The sequence below is a fragment of the Callorhinchus milii genome, unplaced genomic scaffold, assembly GCF_018977255.1.
Source record: "Callorhinchus milii isolate IMCB2004 unplaced genomic scaffold, IMCB_Cmil_1.0 Scaffold9, whole genome shotgun sequence".
NCBI lineage: Eukaryota > Metazoa > Chordata > Chondrichthyes > Chimaeriformes > Callorhinchidae > Callorhinchus > Callorhinchus milii.
The window spans coordinates 8,313,371-8,331,710 of record NW_024704750.1 but is presented as its reverse complement, the minus strand read 5'-3'; the positions used below and the strand labels follow the sequence as shown (position 1 = coordinate 8,331,710).

General features: G+C 41.2%; 1 protein-coding gene across 3 annotated transcripts in view; it reads left to right on the top strand.

Annotated features, from left to right (window-relative positions):
* The window catches only part of LOC103175234 (actinin, alpha 1), a 66,038-nt gene that overhangs the window by 30,578 nt on the left and 17,120 nt on the right, over positions 1-18,340 (top strand). For all 3 annotated transcript variants that reach the window (XM_007888124.2, XM_007888123.2, XM_007888122.2), the window contains exons 3-9: positions 1,879-1,998; positions 6,794-6,880; positions 7,638-7,725; positions 8,208-8,286; positions 10,113-10,194; positions 12,188-12,273; positions 18,073-18,165. In XM_007888124.2, the coding sequence (XP_007886315.1) occupies positions 1,879-1,998; positions 6,794-6,880; positions 7,638-7,725; positions 8,208-8,286; positions 10,113-10,194; positions 12,188-12,273; positions 18,073-18,165 (635 nt within the window). The remainder of the gene's footprint in view (positions 1-1,878; positions 1,999-6,793; positions 6,881-7,637; positions 7,726-8,207; positions 8,287-10,112; positions 10,195-12,187; positions 12,274-18,072; positions 18,166-18,340) is intronic.

Sequence of the window (18,340 nt, the reverse complement as noted above, 5' to 3'; positions counted from 1 at the left end):
ACTGTCTCCTCCTTCAGTTGCCAGGGATCCCTTTCATTGAGTTGACGTGCAATATTATGATAATAATAATAATAATAATAATAATCCTTGCATTTGATATAGCGCTTTTCACGTCGGGAGGACGTCCCAAAGCGCTTCACAGAACACACTGTAAAGTGAATTGACTGTACATTTGTGGGCGAACGCGGCAGCCAATTGCGCACAGCAATGTCCCACAAACAGTCGTAGATTGAAAATGACCAATTTATTATTGTTTTTGGTTTTGGAGGGATTATTATTATTAGGCGTGTGGAGTAAGGAAACTTGCCCAAGGTTTCGCCCTGACCTATTATTTATTATTATGATGAGATGTGATTACGAGTTGAGGGCTTCGGAGAGTAGTGCAGCTTTGTTCACGTTAACTGAAGTACGAGGAGCTTCCTCTGAGATGGTCCGAAGCTGCAAGATGACAAAACATTATTGTGGAGGTCTGGTGCAAGTTCTTAGGCCTGGGAGTGAACTTGCAGATGGGTGAGGACAGATGGAGGAAGGAATGTTTTGAAATGTATTCCATTTTAAAACATCACTCATTGAATTGCTGTAAATGTTTGCCGTTTTTTTTGTTGAGCTTAATCCAAGTTTAATAAGATGGGAGGAGTCATCTGGACTAAATTGAAGTCTGTTTTGTAAATTCAGTGTGATCTGTAATCTGAACTATTTTGGGCATCACAGCCGTGTGAGGCTTTTCTGAGTGACAATGGGTCTGTTCACTAAAAAAAAAAGCTTCATTCGTTCATTGTGTCTGGTTTGTGTTTGAGCACATCTTCCTTTCTGGCATGGTTCAGATAGTTATAGATGTGAACATGACCTCACTAAGCCAGTCTGGAGCCTTGGCGTCTTGTTTGATCCTCAACGATCCTTTCTACCCCATATCCACTCTGCCTTCCCCCACCTCCACAATATCGCCCGACTACGCCACTGTCTCACACCACAGACCACTGAAACCCTCATACACGCATTCATTACATCGAGGCTTGATTATGCAAACTCTTTGCTTGTGTCGGCCTCCCTAACTCCTCCGTCCATAGGCTGTAGATCATCCAGAACTCTGCAGCCTGTGTCCTCTCCCACACCAGGCTCCGTGACCCTATCACCCCCATCCTCGCCCAACTCCACTGGCTTCCCATCATGATCCTCACCTTCAAAACCCTCCATGGTCTTGCTCTTCCCTACCTCTGTAACCTGCTAACCCCCTATCATCCTGCCCACTCCCTCTGCTCACCAAGCTCCGGCCTGCTTCACGTCCCCCGCCTCACCCGCCCCACAATTGGCAGGCGGGCCTTCTGTCACTCTGCCCTACCCTCTGTAACTCCATCCCGCAGTCCCTCTGCCTCGCCCCCTCCCTTGCCTCCTTCAAGACCCATCTCAAGACCTTCCTCTTTGACCGTGCTTTTGATCACCCTGCTTCCCACCCCACCCTCCACACTCCCCAATCCCTAGTCCCAGTCCAGGATTAATTGTCCACTGTGTTCACTGCTCATTAGTAGTTTTATCATTGACTTTTTAAAGTTGCATTGAGTAAAGGCTGCTGCTGTAACAGAAAATAAACTTGACGTTAGCATTGCAGTGCTTTTTTTAAAAAAAAACAGCTTTAGATATGTAACATAAGGAAGCAGCCAGCAGAAGCAGAACATCCTGAGAATGTATAATACACTCCCAGATGTGCTTCCTGCTGATAAATACACTGCCCTCAACATTGGCTTCAGTTCAGGAGGTGTTTGGCAGATGAGCTATCCCTTGTGAAGCTGATTGAAAGACCTTGTAAGGAGGGGGAGGGATTGGGGGAATAAATGGGGAACGTTTTGATGCTTGCCTAATGTCTGCCTTTTTTATTCTAAGGCGAACGCTTGGCTAAACCCGAAAGAGGAAAAATGCGTGTACATAAAATATCAAATGTCAACAAAGCTCTGGGTTTCATCGCAAGCAAGGGGGTCAAGCTGGTTTCCATCGGAGCTGAAGGTGAGAATACGGTGGCAATATGGTATCATCCCCATCACGGTTACAAACCAACATTCTGAGTATTCTCATTGTGTAGATCTAAGAGTAATAGTTCAAAATGAGTGTGAATAGTTTCACACCCAGTTCCCAGTGGATTGAGCCACACAGGTTTAAAAACCCTGTGTTCTTTGTCTTACTCGTGGTAATTGCACCATCAGATAGATACCTGTCTGACAGTGTATAAGTAACCAGCCGCGAGTAATTCCTGAAGCTCTGGAGTCGGATATAAATGTCATACATGATTATCATGTTGAAGTTGCAATGATACGGCTGTTGTCTTCCCAGCAGCAATCTTCGGCCAGCTGTACTGTACAGTATTCAAATAGAATGGCACTCTTCTGCACTGCTCCTGGTATTTAACACATTTCTGGGTGCAGTCAGAGTTGCTCAATGTTCCTTAATAAATAAGGCATCAGTATGAATGAGAGGTCCATAGAATGTGTTGTAAGCACATTGCTGACCTCGATGCACAGATTAGTGCAATGGGTGACTAGGAAGGATTTCATGGTACCTGTAGTGCTTCATTACTTCATTCAGGTGATCAGTTTTTAAATTATGTGTCTAGATAATGAATATTGGATGCAATATCCTGTGAACGTGAGCATTGAAACCTTGTTTTAACCTAGTATGATCCTGCCCACACACACCCCCCACACATCTCCACACACATATCCACAATCTGGATTTTAGTTGCTTTTCTTGGAGCTTCTGATCGGCTCTGTAGATTGAATCTTCTCCTCATGCCGGTTCCCAGCCTCCCAGCAGGTCCATTTGTAACAAAATAAAGTTGCTTTTCTGTTGTGAAACAAAAAACCACAAATACCCACAACATAGAGCATAACAGGAACCTTCTGTAAAGAAACTGCAGAATGTTTTCAGAACTAATCCGTAGCATTGCTTGGCTATTCCAAGTATATGGTAAATAGGGTGATAAAATCAGAGTGGTCATGAAAGCTAATTGTTGCCATGTTCACAAAGAAGCTATTCGCTGACACAGTTGTCATTAATTTAAATTTTGAAAATTTAAGACTGACTTGCTGTGAATTGTTTGCACTGTTATTTTGTCAAATCCTGGACTCTCTTAATTTGACTTCTCCCAACTATAACTGCTGGGGATGTAATGGAGCTGGGAACTGTAATGGAACTGTAATGGAGTTGGGAACTGTAATGGAGCTGGGAACTGTAATGGAACTGTAATGGAGCTGGGAACCCACACTGCCTCAAGCTGTGCTTCCTTCGTTGTCTCTCGTTGCAATTAGTAATTCTCTGTTTGGGTTGTGTTAATGCACGTACTCACTCTGCCTCCACCTTTGCTTTCTCTGGCTTTGTGTTGCCGAGACAGCAAATTGAAATGAGATGTCTAAGCAAATCTTCTTATTAGTCTTGAGGCCTCAGTTGTGTGTTTAAAAAAAGAATAACCATGCATCACAAAGCTTATGTAGCTAGGGCAGTCTACCTGCTGAGCGTGTTGGTTTTCAGGGTTAACCTCAATTTATGAAAGTATTGATATTCTGTTCAGTGGCTGCTTGGGAAAGAATTATCTGGTCTGCGATGGCAGGACGCCACGGAACTTGTGTGCACTTTTAATATACAGAATAATGGTCGAGATGATTTATGCTGCTGACATAATTTGCTAATTCTACAGTGTGGCTTTCTCTGGGGTTTCTTTGCTGAGAGTTGATCCCAAGGCAGTTCCCAACACTAAGGAGATGCTTGAAATAAACATGTTGGCAGTAAACTGGCATGTGGATGCAGTCCTGCTGTTGTAACTCGTTCCTGCCAACTGGACTCGAATTGCTGGATCAGCTTGGTCTATTGGAGCGGTTAAACATATAAGTGTTTCATGTTGTCTACAGAGTGAGGCGTCAATTTCTGTAATTCCTTCCTTGTTAGCCCTGCAGCTCCGTGAATTAAAATGATTCAGCAACGACAGCTTGAGCTGATACAATGGCCTTCACATAGGATAACGGCTGCGAGCACAGGTCCTTATATTTTTACGTTTGTCTAAATGCTGGATCATGTTTCCATTATTTAGATATTTTCCGGTCTCTAATTTTCAATGCACGCCACTCAGCTTATTAACCCCATTAATAACACAGGGATCTGGGGCCATAAGCTCAGTTTCCCCTTCCTTTCTTCCCGCCCTTGGTTACATTGCAGTGCAAAAAATGATGCTTTCTTTGGTTGATATGGAGCAAACTCATTTTTCTAGAGGACAGAAGGCAAATAATTGTCCCATTATTTAGCTTTTGCTGTGACACATTGGTATTGCAGAACAACTTAATGAGCAACGTTGGATAGGATCTGAGTTCTGAGGCTACTGCAGCTCAGTTTATCAGGCAGCTGTAGGAAAAGCAAAAGAGCTGTGCATGATTAAGCACCTTGGAACGTCCTCCTGACGTGAAGGCCCTATATATCAATATAAATTTGTATTGTTTTGTGTATCTTTTTTTATCTATTCGCAACATTCTGGTCTGTCTTAGATATCTAGGAGAAGTATAGTACAGGCCAGTGAGTGACATTAGGCTGAGCATCTCAGCCACAGTCAAAAACAATGCCTGCCTGCATCACTGCTGATCAATGTTTTATTGCATTTCGGCATTGCATCCAGGCACTCCGAAAGAAACTTCACTTTCAGATGGGATTTGGACTACTTTTATCACACTGCTGTTGAAGTCATGGAATGGGAGGGTAGAGCAAAGAAATACTTTGCTTAATGTTAACTGTAAAAACATCCATAGAGAGATTTTCTCCCTTTTTTAAAATAAACTCCGCATTCTACCCTCTTAACAGTCGAAAGCTAAAAGTAAGGAGACTTTTAGAGGATGTCGTCTTCACTCAGGAAAGCCTTTGTAGTATCTCAGCTGGTGCTGATAAGTGCACAATTTGCCCTCAAAGTGACTTATCTTAGTGTAGAGCTGAGCAATATCTATTCGGCCAGCGTTCTATACTTGTGTAGAAATCAACCACAGACTCAGCCAGCACATTGATCACATTGCCACCATCTCATGCTAGTGCATCTGCTCTGTTTGAACAGATACAGTATGTGTGGAGCTGCTTGGGAAGGCATGCAAATATAATTTTGCTAAATATATTCCATCATTGCACAGGCCGATGAACGTTTAAACTGGGGATCACCAGTTAAACATTAGGAAGTTGAGAATAAGAAAGGAAATCTAGCAGAGCATCATTACTGAAAGACTAACAGACTTCCAGCGTCTGTCACAAATTAAAGTGTTAGTTGGATCAGATTGTCTTTTCCTGTGCTTGAAAGGTTTGTGTCCTTTGTCACAAAGTGTGCATCATTTCTTGTAGTTGGTTCTCCTCTTAATGAGCTTTGTGTGATTGAAGAATCACGTTCAGTGCAGACAGCTTTTTGCTAATGTTGTTCTATGTGGAATCATGGAAGGAACTGATGTGGTAGTCTGGGAGTTTCATTTGGTGGTGATTTTCTGAAACTATCCCTGACTGTAGTTAATTGCGTTAATCTTTAAATGTGTAACACATAATCAGTTGTTACTCCTGTAATTTTCCATGCTTAATAGTATAATTTTCTATCACTCAACTTTTCACAGTTCATGTGAAGAACAGTAAAAAGCTGAATGTAAACATCATGTTGTAGTTTGCTGTTATAAATGTAAATTTGTATTATATTGTAATTGCATATGTTAAGGTTCAGCTTCAGAAAGAGTAGATCTTTTCAGGGGAAGAAAACATTTCACAAACACAGCCTACAGGCCATAGTGGGAACAACACCTTTTACATAGAATGTCCAAAGCACTTTAGGGAGAGCCCAAGCTGGGTGGGAAATGCATGACAAAACATTGTACTGTATACGCAGACTCGACATTTCAATTCTCTTTTCATTTAAAAATCAAGGGAATGAAGGTGTTTGGGAGCGTGTTGTTCAGTGCAATACAAGCGGAGTGTGTTTCACCAGTTTGGGATGGCAGAGAAAATGCTGGCAGAGGGAAACGCAGGCAATTTTGTAATTTCAGAAGATTTATTTATTTCAAACCCTCAATGTCTGATTTTGATATTGAAGTCAATGACTGAATAATCTGAATTCCAATTTGCACTTTGAATGTAGTTTGGGATAATTAGCCATTAACATGATTGTTTTGGTAGAATTGCAAAACAGATTGCATAATCAATAGGCAATGAATATTCATTGAGAGATTCTGGCAGTGGAGCTGCAAAATGCTGATGATACATCGCTTCAAAATAATGACCTTGAGCTGCCAATATAGAATTGAATCGCGAGTAAATGGATGTGTGAAATTGATAGCTGATTACCCCTTTCTCCCACAACAGAAAATACAAAATTGTGATTTAATGCTTGTTCACGTGTTTTATGAATACAAAGGAGCAGCTTGTTGTTATTCCCCAGTAGTATAATTTTATCTAAGTGTGTGCAATTCGAGTTTTTAATAGTAGATTTGAAATTGCTTGCAGCATGCTCCTCTGATATAGAGGTGTGCCCTTTTCCTGGAATCATAAAGCTTGTGTAAGCCAGCCTAACTTTTTTTTATTGAAGCTGCACACCCCTTTACATTTGGGACTTCAAATTTTGACATTTACACATGGACTGCATCTTTGCAATGCCTTCTTTGAAACTGTAAGAGTCCAAGTCAAGTGTCCTGCATAGCCATGCAAACAGTATGATGGTTAATCCCCTCACTGGTTAAGAATGCAAGCCCAACTCTATCGGTGGGTTGATTTTTGAGTTTTGCTTACTCATTGCTTTTTTTTTCAGAAATTGTGGATGGAAATGCAAAGATGACTCTTGGTATGATCTGGACAATCATCCTTCGATTTGCCATCCAGGATATCTCAGTGGAAGGTACAGTTTGCTGTTGGGGATTATTTTGTTACTGTATTAAATTATTTTAATCTTATGTCTATACTTGTCCTCACTATCCAAAATCAATAAGTGAATTGACACATGTCTGATGCCTGTCATCTACGTAACTGATATTCGGCTGAACAAAGATTGACTTTCTCCCAGACCTGTATATTGATCGAGCAAAACCATCTATGGGTTAATGGGTCATAGATGTGGTACCTGTAGCTCAGTGGTTAGAGCACTCGCTTTGCAAGCGAGAGACCTGAGTTCACTTCCAGGCAGGGCGAAACCTTGGGCAAGTTTCCTTACTCCACACGCCTAATAATAATCCCTCCAAAAAAAAAACAATAATAAATTGGTCATTTTCAATCCACGACTGTGGGACATTGCTGTGCGCAATTGGCTGCCGTATTCGCCCACAAATATACAGTCAATTCACTTTACAGTATATTCTGTGAAGAGCTTTGGGACGTCTAGAAGACGTGAAAAGCGCTATATTAAATGCAAGGATTATTATTATTAAATATCCCATTTGAGGCTCCAAAAAACCTGCTCAGTGAGAAACAGATTTAAGTCTGAGTCTCGGGTTGGGTTTAACATTTGGAAATCATCTAGAGATTGGACTCTGAGGACTCCATGCAAAATGCCGATCAACTCACGCTATTTCTTCACACTTTTTTTTCGCTGCTGCTTTGCCCAAAGATTATAAGATATTAGTAATAGTTGCTGTAAAGTTTGCATCTGGTTTCTGCAGAGACATCTGCAAAGGAAGGTCTCCTCCTGTGGTGTCAGCGTAAAACTGCTCCTTATAAGAACGTGAACATTCAGAACTTCCACATCAGGTAACCCCATTGACATTGCTGTTGCCCTGTTTAGGAATATTAGATTAAAAAACATGGCTAAGAAATAATAAAATAGAAATACTAATTTGAAGCAGTTATCAGACAATTCAGGCGAGTAATTCTGTTCAGTGTGCTAAGTAACGTGAGCTGCAATACAATGGATCAACTAAGTCAAATCCAAATCGAACAAGTTCTGATAGAAACTAAAATCTAAATATATCTGGTCAATGATGTGTGGGTGAGATCGATCACAGGGATTTGCTATAGACAAATGATTTGAGGCTTGCTCTTATGATTTGGCACCTGAATATTCAGTACATTATTGTTGTGTGGTGTGGGAGACAGACAGATCTGAGAAGGGTGTGGTGTTTTTCAAAGAGGTGTTACAGTTTGAATGGAGATTATTCTTATGTTAAAAGTGTACCATTTCAGGAAATGTTAATGTTGTTGGTAACTATCTATTTCGTGCTACTACTTTTCAGCTGGAAAGATGGCCTTGGATTCTGTGCTCTCATCCACAGACATCGGCCAGAGCTCATTGACTATGCAAAACTGCGAAAGGTTTGCAACGATTTACATTCTTACTCTCCTTCACGTTGTACTTTTAATGAGGATGATCAGATATTCAATTATAATTTGCATTTCTGAACCTTCATTAACTCTTTCTTTGTGAATTAGTTGGCAGAACATAAATTCAATGCAAATCGTCTGAAAGGTTTGAGAGTTAAAGGGTTTGTGCCGTGTAGAAATTAGAAAAATCATGATTTAACAAAAAAAATTTTGAACACTTTCTGTTTTGTTAAAAACTTCGTATTGGTGCAAATAATAATAATAATAATAATCCTTGCATTTGATATAGCGCTTTTCACGTCGGGAGGACGTCCCAAAGCGCTTCACAGAACACATTGTAAAGTGAATTGACTGTATATTTGTGGGCGAACGTGGCAGCCAATTGCGCACAGCAATGTCCCACAAACAGTCGTAGATTGAAAATGACCAATTTATTATTGTTTTGGTTTTGGAGGGATTATTATTAGGCGTGTGGAGTAAGGAAACTTGCCCAAGGTTTCGCCCTCTGCCTGGAATTGAACTCAGGTCTCTCACTTGCAAAGCGAGTGCTCTAACCACTGAGCTACAGGACTCCACGAAATGCCCCAATAGTGCAGACTTGTCATCATTCCACACCTGGCAAGATATTACAATGAGCTGGTGAAATAACTGGATCTGTCAGTGACAAATGGTTTTGAGTAATGACCCTGTGCTGATTTGCAGTTCATAGATTGCACTTGATGCAGAACTGTCCTGATTAAACCCTGCTAGAAATGTAAAAATTAAAATCCATTCAGTAAGCCCCGGTATAAGCAGGAATTACTTGCTAATTGTATTGGTTCGGATCCAGGCCCCAGGGATTAGTACACATGCATAGTGTGCACAAACTATAGGACATTCAGTCCTCGTCATAAACTGTCTTGAAATAAAAATTGTTTATTTTATTGCAAGAGGGTATAGGAAATATTTACAAAGTGTGATTGTGAGCCTCAGCTTGAATAAACCAAATCTTGGGCAGCTCCGAATTTTCCAGAACAAAGATGCCAAGATTGGCTTAGCTGCTTACTTATCAAGCTGAAATACTTTTGCATTCTACGTGAATTCTAACCGCATGTGTGAAAGGTGCCTCTCGGAAGACGATTGCTGATCAGCCTTAAGCAGATTATTTCATGACCTTGCGTTTAGGACACTGATTAAGGCTTTTTAACGCATTTTGCTTTTCACATCACAAACGGATGCACATGATATTTTTCAGCTGCCTTCGCTCACTGTATGTTATACATCGTCTGTCCGGCATGTAGTCTGGACTCATCTGAACTCACATGTATGTGGTAAATCGGATTTAAGAAACATTCAGAGGGATGTTAATGCTGTTTCCCCTGCATTTTGTAAATCAGGGTCACTTCCATTTTGCAACATACTCATTAGTGAGAGTGATCTTGCCAATGGCTTAGACTAATAGAAATTTACGGCACAGATGAAGGCCATTTGGTCCACTGTGTCTGTGCCAGACCCTTGAAAGCAATCCTTTTGGTCCCATTTACCTGCCCCTTTCCCATAGCTGACTAAGTGTTAATTCCCACAAAACAGATTATCACCCTGACAAGTTTCATCAAACCGTAAGGTATCATGAATGTTGAGGGCATTTGATCACTTTCCAGTGAATTGACCGTAAAATGCTGGTGTTAGACAGTGGGGTAAAGATTGGATTCTGATTGTGAAACTGCAAATCACAAATTTCTTCTTGTTCAGGGACCGCATTAGCACTTTTATAAAGTGCAGATGCTTTGTATTCGATGGGTTGAATCCCTTGCTCACTTTTAACCTTGTTGTTTCAGGATGACCCGCTTACAAATCTGAACACCGCCTTTGATGTGGCAGAAAAATACTTGGACATTCCCAAAATGTTGGATGCTGAAGGTGAGCAGGTCCCTGTTAGTTATTGGCGTCAGTCAATCTGTGGGTTATTGTCAAACCACATTTGATCTAAATCCGATTAAATCCGACGTGTGGAGGTTGGAGTTGTTTTTAACTGTGCAACTAATAACCAAGTCAATATCTCTGTCCCACGCATATCCCCATGGTAACTACCAGTCAGCTGCTCCTGCAACACGAATGACAGCAGAGTTAACAGGGCAACTTTCTCAGTGGCTTTTGCAAATACAGCTGAGTCCAAATCTCAGTGTAGCTGTGCTGTTTTAAGTTGCTATTGGGATTGTGGTTAGATTGTTATTGGAATGAGTAAGAACATTGCCTTTGGAATTTTGTGCTTCATTTATCCATGTGCATAATTGGGCATGTATTTGAATTCCACAATATTTCCTGATCTAAAGTGATGGGTTTTGTGATTGCTACTCTCTGCCCATCTGTAAACCACACAAAAGCAGTGATAGTGCAGAGGTGCCCACAAATACACTGCATTCATTTATTTATATTTGCATTGAGAAGCTAGAGGAACAGTCTCGCTCTTTCATGCAACTACAGAAATTCTGGTCATCAAACATTGTCCAAATCAGCTAGAACCAATAAGGTTGCACAGGCAATAAATTTAATTTTTTAAAAACTGCAATTATTGGTGACCCTTAAATTATTTAGGCAACATTTTCATTGCTGTGCCAAGCATGGAGCATACACATTATTCCCATTTTTATGCGTCTTTCTTCTTAAAAAAAATTGTTTTTGATCAATAGGCTTTGTTAGACTAGCATGAATTTTGATGCTGAATAGTCCGAGCATTGGTGTGTTTGAGGTACTTTTGAGGTTCAACTGCATGTGTTTTTTTTCATTTTGGATTGGGGCTTTCCCAATTAGGTCAATGGATTAATGCATTACATAATGTGCAAATGAGAGGAAAGTGTGAAAATAGGAACTGTACTGCTCAGAAGCTATGGATCCTGAATCAAAAGGGATGGTTAAAAGGGAGATAGTTGGATACTTGGCTTGTAAAGGGATCTACCATGATTTATTAAAATTGCATAGCCGATTCAGTATGCCAAATTACTTACTTCTGTTCCTTTGTTCCCACCTCTTCATCAATGTCTAAGTGCAGTGTTTTAAACTTAGAATGGATGATGGTCTGTATAATAGATTGAAAGAACTTTAACACAAATAGCTCTCAGGCTGGACTCTAGAATTAATGTTCCTGGAATATTATGGGCTGGGAAGAGGGGAAGAGAAGACTGCAACCGCTGAACTTAACTGCCACCTGCCGTGACAAGTGAGACTTGTCCATTCACAAGTTTTGATAACCAGCTCAAGAGCCATAAGCTTTTGAAATCTGATAGAAATGGGATGGAAACCCGAGAGCTCAATTTCATGGACATCACCGTTGAGAGCAGCGTGATTGTGGGGAGGCATAGTGTGGAGGGCACTGTTTCCATCACATGTATCACAAAATAGATCTGTTTTTGATAAATGTGGTTTGCCTTCCAGCTCTGGAAAATCCATGACAATTGGCTTGAAACAGTGATAGATAATTGTGAAGTGTTAAAGCTCTGTGTGTACATAGTAATAGTCCTTGCATTCGGTATAGTACCTTTCATGGGAATGGCTTAAAGTCCGTCACAGGATTTATAGTGGAGTGATTGTGTAGTTTGTAGGTAAATGGATTCATTGGGTATTAAGAAGTTTTGAATAGCTGAAGATGGTCTTCGCTGAATCTGGACAGTCGACTTAATGCAAATGCAAGACTCACTAAATCATGACAGACCTCCAGCTGTGAGTCCCACGTGATCTGTGAACTTTGTATTTCCTGCTGTCAAACAATTGCCAAGAAATACAATTGGAAGTGTGAAAGCAAAAAAATAAAAATCGCATTTCTCCCACTATTGGCATTTTAGTAAAATTGAACCATTAATAACTTAACACATTGTTTTCCTTTTTAAAATGGCTTTTCTCCTGTGTTTCCTGACAGACATTGTGGGTACAGCTCGCCCGGATGAAAAGGCAATCATGACTTATGTCTCTAGCTTCTACCATGCATTTTCAGGAGCCCAAAAGGTATCCCCAAAAAGGAATCCATGCGATTTCCAACAGTTTTTAAAAACTTCTCTGGATAACCACAAGCTTTTCTTTCCTCCCACTCCCTTCTCCTTCCTGTTCTTCAGCTGATGTGTGTTTAGCCTCCATGCTGAACTTTCTGCTCTTGGTAAGAATGTCCCACGTTGCATGCTTGGCAAGCGTTTGATTCCTCTCTGGTCAGAGCTCGGCTCACTTTGTTTTCTCAATCTCTTCTTGTCTCCTTTGCACAGATATTATGAGCACGCTTAGGCCGGATGAAAAGGCTATAATGACCTATGTTTCATGTTACTACCATGCGTTCTCAGGTGCGCAGAAGGTGAGAAGCCCGCCTCACCCCTGTAGAATTCCCCTCCTTAGTTTCTCCTGATTGTTTTGACAAACCAGCCTTTTTCCTCTCCGTTCCTCCTGCGTTAGATTCCAGTACAATGCTGGAGACCTTAGAAATTGGATCTACTGGTAAAATGTGGCCTTTGCCCAGATCCTCCAAGGTCACCGTGGACCTCAGTTGGTTGGTTATAAATCTGATTTGATCGAGATGTAATAACATTCCACTCATCCCAAATTGCCCACCCACGTTTTAGTTCATTTGCATGATTAAAAGAGGGAGAAGGGCATCCTTTCTCAGAGGGTGGGAAGTCTGTGCTGTAAACGCACCCACTCTGTGCTCCCTTAATATTAATAATAATAATAATATTGGGTTCTCTACCCAATGAGTCCTTTTTCCAGTTAATTTTGAAAACATTTCCAAGTTATTTTTCTTCCACTGTTGAATGCCTTATTGCGAGGCCAGTGCCTCTCTTTAACTGGCCTCTTGATGCCTGCCCAGCTGAGTGTGTCTTATTTATAAGACGAGACTCAACACAGTGCATAGGATTAAATCTTCATACTGCGTCATTGAACTGCTTTTGTCAAGTCTTGTACACGTCACCATACTAGTTGGTAGTAATTTTGGGGACTATACTGAGTAAACTGCTCACATAAGGGATTTTTTTTTTACAGCCAAACTAATCCTTTTTTTAAAAAATTGTCATAATTTCTCTCCCCCCCACTATATTTCTCCCAATTGGGACAGCTTTTTGATGCCCACAACAGGAGTAATTGTGTTGCTTTGTTCTCCTCTCTCCCTCCCTTCCACGTTGCATGACATTCAGGTGTTCTGTCTTGTCCCAAAGCAGAACCGAGGAGAAGCATTTGAGTGCTTTCGATAATGAGACTTTTTCTAGGATGACCTCTCTTTAGAATTCCAGTGCTTTGCCACTGGAACTGTCAGGCTGTCACTCAGTGTCTGAATCAGACACGACTCATTACCAGAAGGAGAACAACTGTGAAAAATGTTATTGGCATTCCCAAAGGGTCACTATTTTTCATTAGGAATGATCATTCCCAGCTATTCTACGCTGTCACTAAATATTTTCTTTATGACCTGACCTTTCTGTTTAATAAGTCTTGCTTACACACGCCCGCACCACCTATGATACCTGCTATAATTCAGCTTAATTAACTTCGGAGGTGGCACAATCCACCAGCAATAAGTTTATTAACCCTCCAGCAATTTCTGATATAAAGTTATAAATGTTCTTCCTTTCCTTTGTCCTCATTTGCATTTAGGTAGCTTTTATTTCATTCCCCTCCACCTGCTTTCCCTCTCTCCGGCTTTGCCAAAGTACTGAATTGATTTTTGTTCAAATGATGTGTGTGATGTGATCAATTGTTTCCAAACTGCATTAAGTTGGCCTGTGGTCTTTTTTTTAAATTGCATTACATTAATGTTGAAGTTGACTCTATTCTTTTCGTGGTATCAAGTCTTTCCCATCAAATTCTTGCCCTGGTTTGAAGTGACTGAATTTCTGAATGGTCTGTAATGGTTGGTTATGCAGTGAGTGTGTGGCAGTGAGCAGTCGTTCATGACAAATGGCCCTAGTGAAAGGATGTCTGACTCCACCACAAACCAGTGAGATTGTCAATATACGTTCAGTGTTGCATGATCAGTTTCTTAAAAAGAGTGCTAGGTTTGCTCTGCTCACCACAGTTCTACCCATCCTCATCTCCCTGGAAGGAGAGGGAGAAGTTTTTATTCACATCCATTTCTGGACAGAATGTGTACAAAGCACAAGATTATTTTTTTCTAAAAGTCTGGTTTTATTGACTAGGCCAATCGTGCCTTTCTTTTTAACACAAATTGTTTTTCCACATCAAGGGGGACAGTTCATGTGAATGATGCAGCACAGAAGCCATGATTGTGCTTTGATGGCTTCTGCTAATCCCTCAAATTAAGTTGTACAGATGTAAATGCTAAATGTCAGTTGCTCTCTGAACTTTTTTCTTGTTGCTCATTAGGAAAATGTCACATGAGCAGCTTCCTTCTCTTCTCATTCTGTTCATGTTGCTGTGCAGGTACAGACCTGGGTCTGGTGGCAGGTTTCCTTCACTACACTTGCTGCTTGTGTTTTACAGTCTTACACTGACGTTGTGCGTTCTGAATTTGCTCCTTAGATCGTGCATGAATTTTCTCACTGATTTCTTTTGTTCTGCCTTCAATAACATACAAGTCTTTTTTTATTCAATTCAATATTTATCAGAAAATAGCATTTTTTTAAAAAACTGATCGTTGGAGCTCAATCAACTCCTTAGTTGCAAAACACATGACCTGTGTGGAACCAGTTTGGAAAATCTCTTGTTTTAGTTCATGCCAGTCAGGTTGGTGTTAATGCCTCTAGTACATCCAGTGATCCCTGCTGAAATATGTCCTTGTGTGGACATCGAGTGAGAATAGAATTGGGTTTCAGCAATGATTTTTGTCTCGTTCCTCTTTTCCCTCCCCATCCGCCCATAATCACTTATGTTTACTTTTACTTAGTTAATTTAGAACCCCAGCGCGACTCAACAACTTCAGGGAAAAAAGGGAAAGAAGTTTGCGGTGGGAAAACAAAGCTTTTAGTCTCCGAGATATTTCCATTTGCCCAACACGCAATCAGTTTCTCGATCCTGTTCAACACAGCTGGCTCCTACTGCACCAGTCAGTGACCTGGAATGGATTCTGGTGCAGTTGCTGTGGATCACTGCATGCGTATTTACAATCTCTTATCTCCCTTAACTAAATATGGAATTTAACTGCTAAATGAGAATATTACTGAGTACATCAATATTGGTTTTGAGTGGCCGGTGGCAAACAGCAACCTGCACCCGATCAATTTATTATTCCTCTAAATGACTTCTGAACTGGAAGCCTGACAACTGAATGACTTTCAGCTCTCACGCACCCTAGAAAGGATAAAGCAGTTTCTATGGATCAGTTCTTCCTGCTGACCCACTAAGCATCCAAGTAACGTAAAATGTCAATAGTAAATGTTTCCAAGAGGCTCTGGGTGCTAGGCATCAAACTAGCTGCAACATGGTCAGTCCTCTATTCTCTATAAACCTGATTTGCTTGTTTTTTTTAAATCCCTTGTTCAGGATATATGTCTCAGTGTGCTCATACTAACTGACTGTTCAATTAAATTAATCGCTTGACCACCCACTCGCATTTTGTTTTGCTCGTCAGTCCTAGGCCAATTAAAAATAATTTGTATGTTTTAAAAACGCAACGCTTGTTGGTGATTGTAGACAGCATCCCCGTGTAAATGATGTGATGTGAACAAGTGTGTTTGTTAGTTTTGTTGCCACATCTACAGATGCTCCTTACCACTGCACCTTTGCCAAAGCATTTTAATGCAAACCTCCATTCCCTTCCTCATAAATATTATTTCATGGAGACAAAAAACTCTCATTTGTTCCAACAGCTGGTTCACTTTGTTTGATATTCTGGTGCTGGGCTGATGTTCGGCTTTCCTATTTCATTCGCGTTTGTGAGATGCATTTGAGTTGGACTGTGAATGAAGTGCAACAGTTCTATTTGTTTTATAAATACATTCTTTACTTAATTAAGATATTGTTAATGTACTCCTATTTTTTGGAGGTGCGAGCATTTTCTCTCACACGTTTCTGTACTTAATTTTTTTAAAAATCCCCCGATACATTTGTATTTGTTTGTTTTAAATGAAACAAGACGGCTCTTTTAAAACCAATTTTCCTGCCTTTCCGGTCCTTTCCTTGAGGGTGTCCCTGCATCTCCGACCTCTGCTCTGAAACCATCCCCTAGAAAATGTGCAGAAATAACATTCTTTCCAATAATTGTGTTGCTTCCTGTTCGGAAGTTCCTGGCCTGCACTTGACACCTCCATCAGACCTGACCCTCTCGAGTGCCTCTCAGATGCCGATCGCAGTTCCGATTTCTGTGACTTCTGTGTCCAAATGGATTTCCTTTGGTTCAGCTGTAAACCCATCTGGGATTTGCCAAATACTGCTCCTTTTGTGAACCTGGCAATTTAGACCCATTGTCTGCTCTTTTTCCAGCAGTGTCAATCTGAACTCCACAATTCCTTGAGGGAATGTTGTTCCCAACTGCTGCTGGTAGTACACATCTGGAGTTTCTTATTGCCATCTGTGACCGTCAGGCTTTGTGCTGGTGGGTACAGGTTCACTGCAGCAGTGTTATTGCAATGGGTCTACTCATCCCAATGACTTACTCTGGCAGCAGTGTAAAGATCTGCTCATCTCTACATCTTTAGTAGCAGTTACATTATAATAAAAATATGCAATCCCTTGATAATCCAGTAAGATTGTTTTTTTAAAAAAAAATTGCTGAGAAAGGCTTGCGCTTGATATTGTTGTAGTGGGGAGGCAGGTGTGCGAACCACAGCCCCAGGTCTTGATAAGCGAGCTCCTGGCCCAGTGGCAGGGGGAGAATCCAAGATGACTGGAGAATTTGGTCGGTACAGTGAGCTGCCAAAGACCCGGTATGTCTATCCGGCCTCTTTACTGCACGTTCACTGTGCTGCATAAAGTGCACTATCGTAGCCGTTGGGACCTTATTTGCATCCTCATCCGCTTTTCAGGATTAGTACACAGCCGGATGCCATCTTGGTATTCCCTGAAAATAATAATCGTTGCATTTGATGTAGCGCCTTATTAAGTTGTTGAGACGTCTCCATGCGCTTCACAGAATAATACTGTAAAGTGAATTGGCTGTATAGGTTGGGAGCAAAACAAGACCAAGCGAGTTGGCTGGTCTACATTTTCTGTTCCTTCAAATTATACTTCAGTGCACTAATATCATCTTGAAAGTAACCAACAGGAAGCAAATTTTTTTTTTAGATTGAAACAGAATCACTCGAATTAGCATTTTGTCCATGTTCTAGCTGGTGAAGCAAACAAAGTGTATGGAATAGAACTGCCTTTTGTTGAGTTTTGAAGAGTCCCGTCCCCCACATGTTTCACTCTGGTGACTTTGGAAAGTCAGTTTGATTGAGTCAGAAATCCTGGCTGCTGTCAGTCTGCCAACCTCGAGCTCTGTCTTGCACCCTGTGTCCCAGGCACAATCATGTCATCTGCACACAGCCCACCAGACAACCAACACTCACTGTTTTGTTTGGCAAAGGAAGAATGCGAATAGACACTGCAGAGCCATTGACACCTGGGGAAACCATAGCCCAGAAACACTCGATTCCTTCCGGAGAAGAGGATGAAGGGGAGAAAATTGGCCCCAAACATGTCCCATTCCTGTGGTTTTGCTGTGTGTTTAGAATGTTTGGTGGTCGCGTGGCTTCCCCAATTTAACAGAGCATGATACAGGTTCCTTTTTGGTGACTGGGCGAGTGGCACATGTGGGGGCAATATGCTTTGTGGTTTGGGGAGTTTTATGTGCTTGCACGTGCTCACGATTTCCTTTCCTTTCTTCAGGCAGAGACAGCAGCCAATCGCATCTGCAAAGTCTTGGCCGTCAACCAAGAGAACGAGCAGCTGATGGAGGATTACGAGAAGCTGGCCACTGATGTGAGGCTCAAGAGGTTCTCTTTGATTGCGCGAGTGCTGCTTTACAGTTGGAGGGACGTTGGCTTGAAGCTGAAATGCCCGGTGCAGATGTGAATGCCGGAGTTAAACAGTCCTGTTTTAATTTAGCAAAGTGCAGTCTTTGGCAGCCTTGCTAGGACCAAATCCCCACATGGCT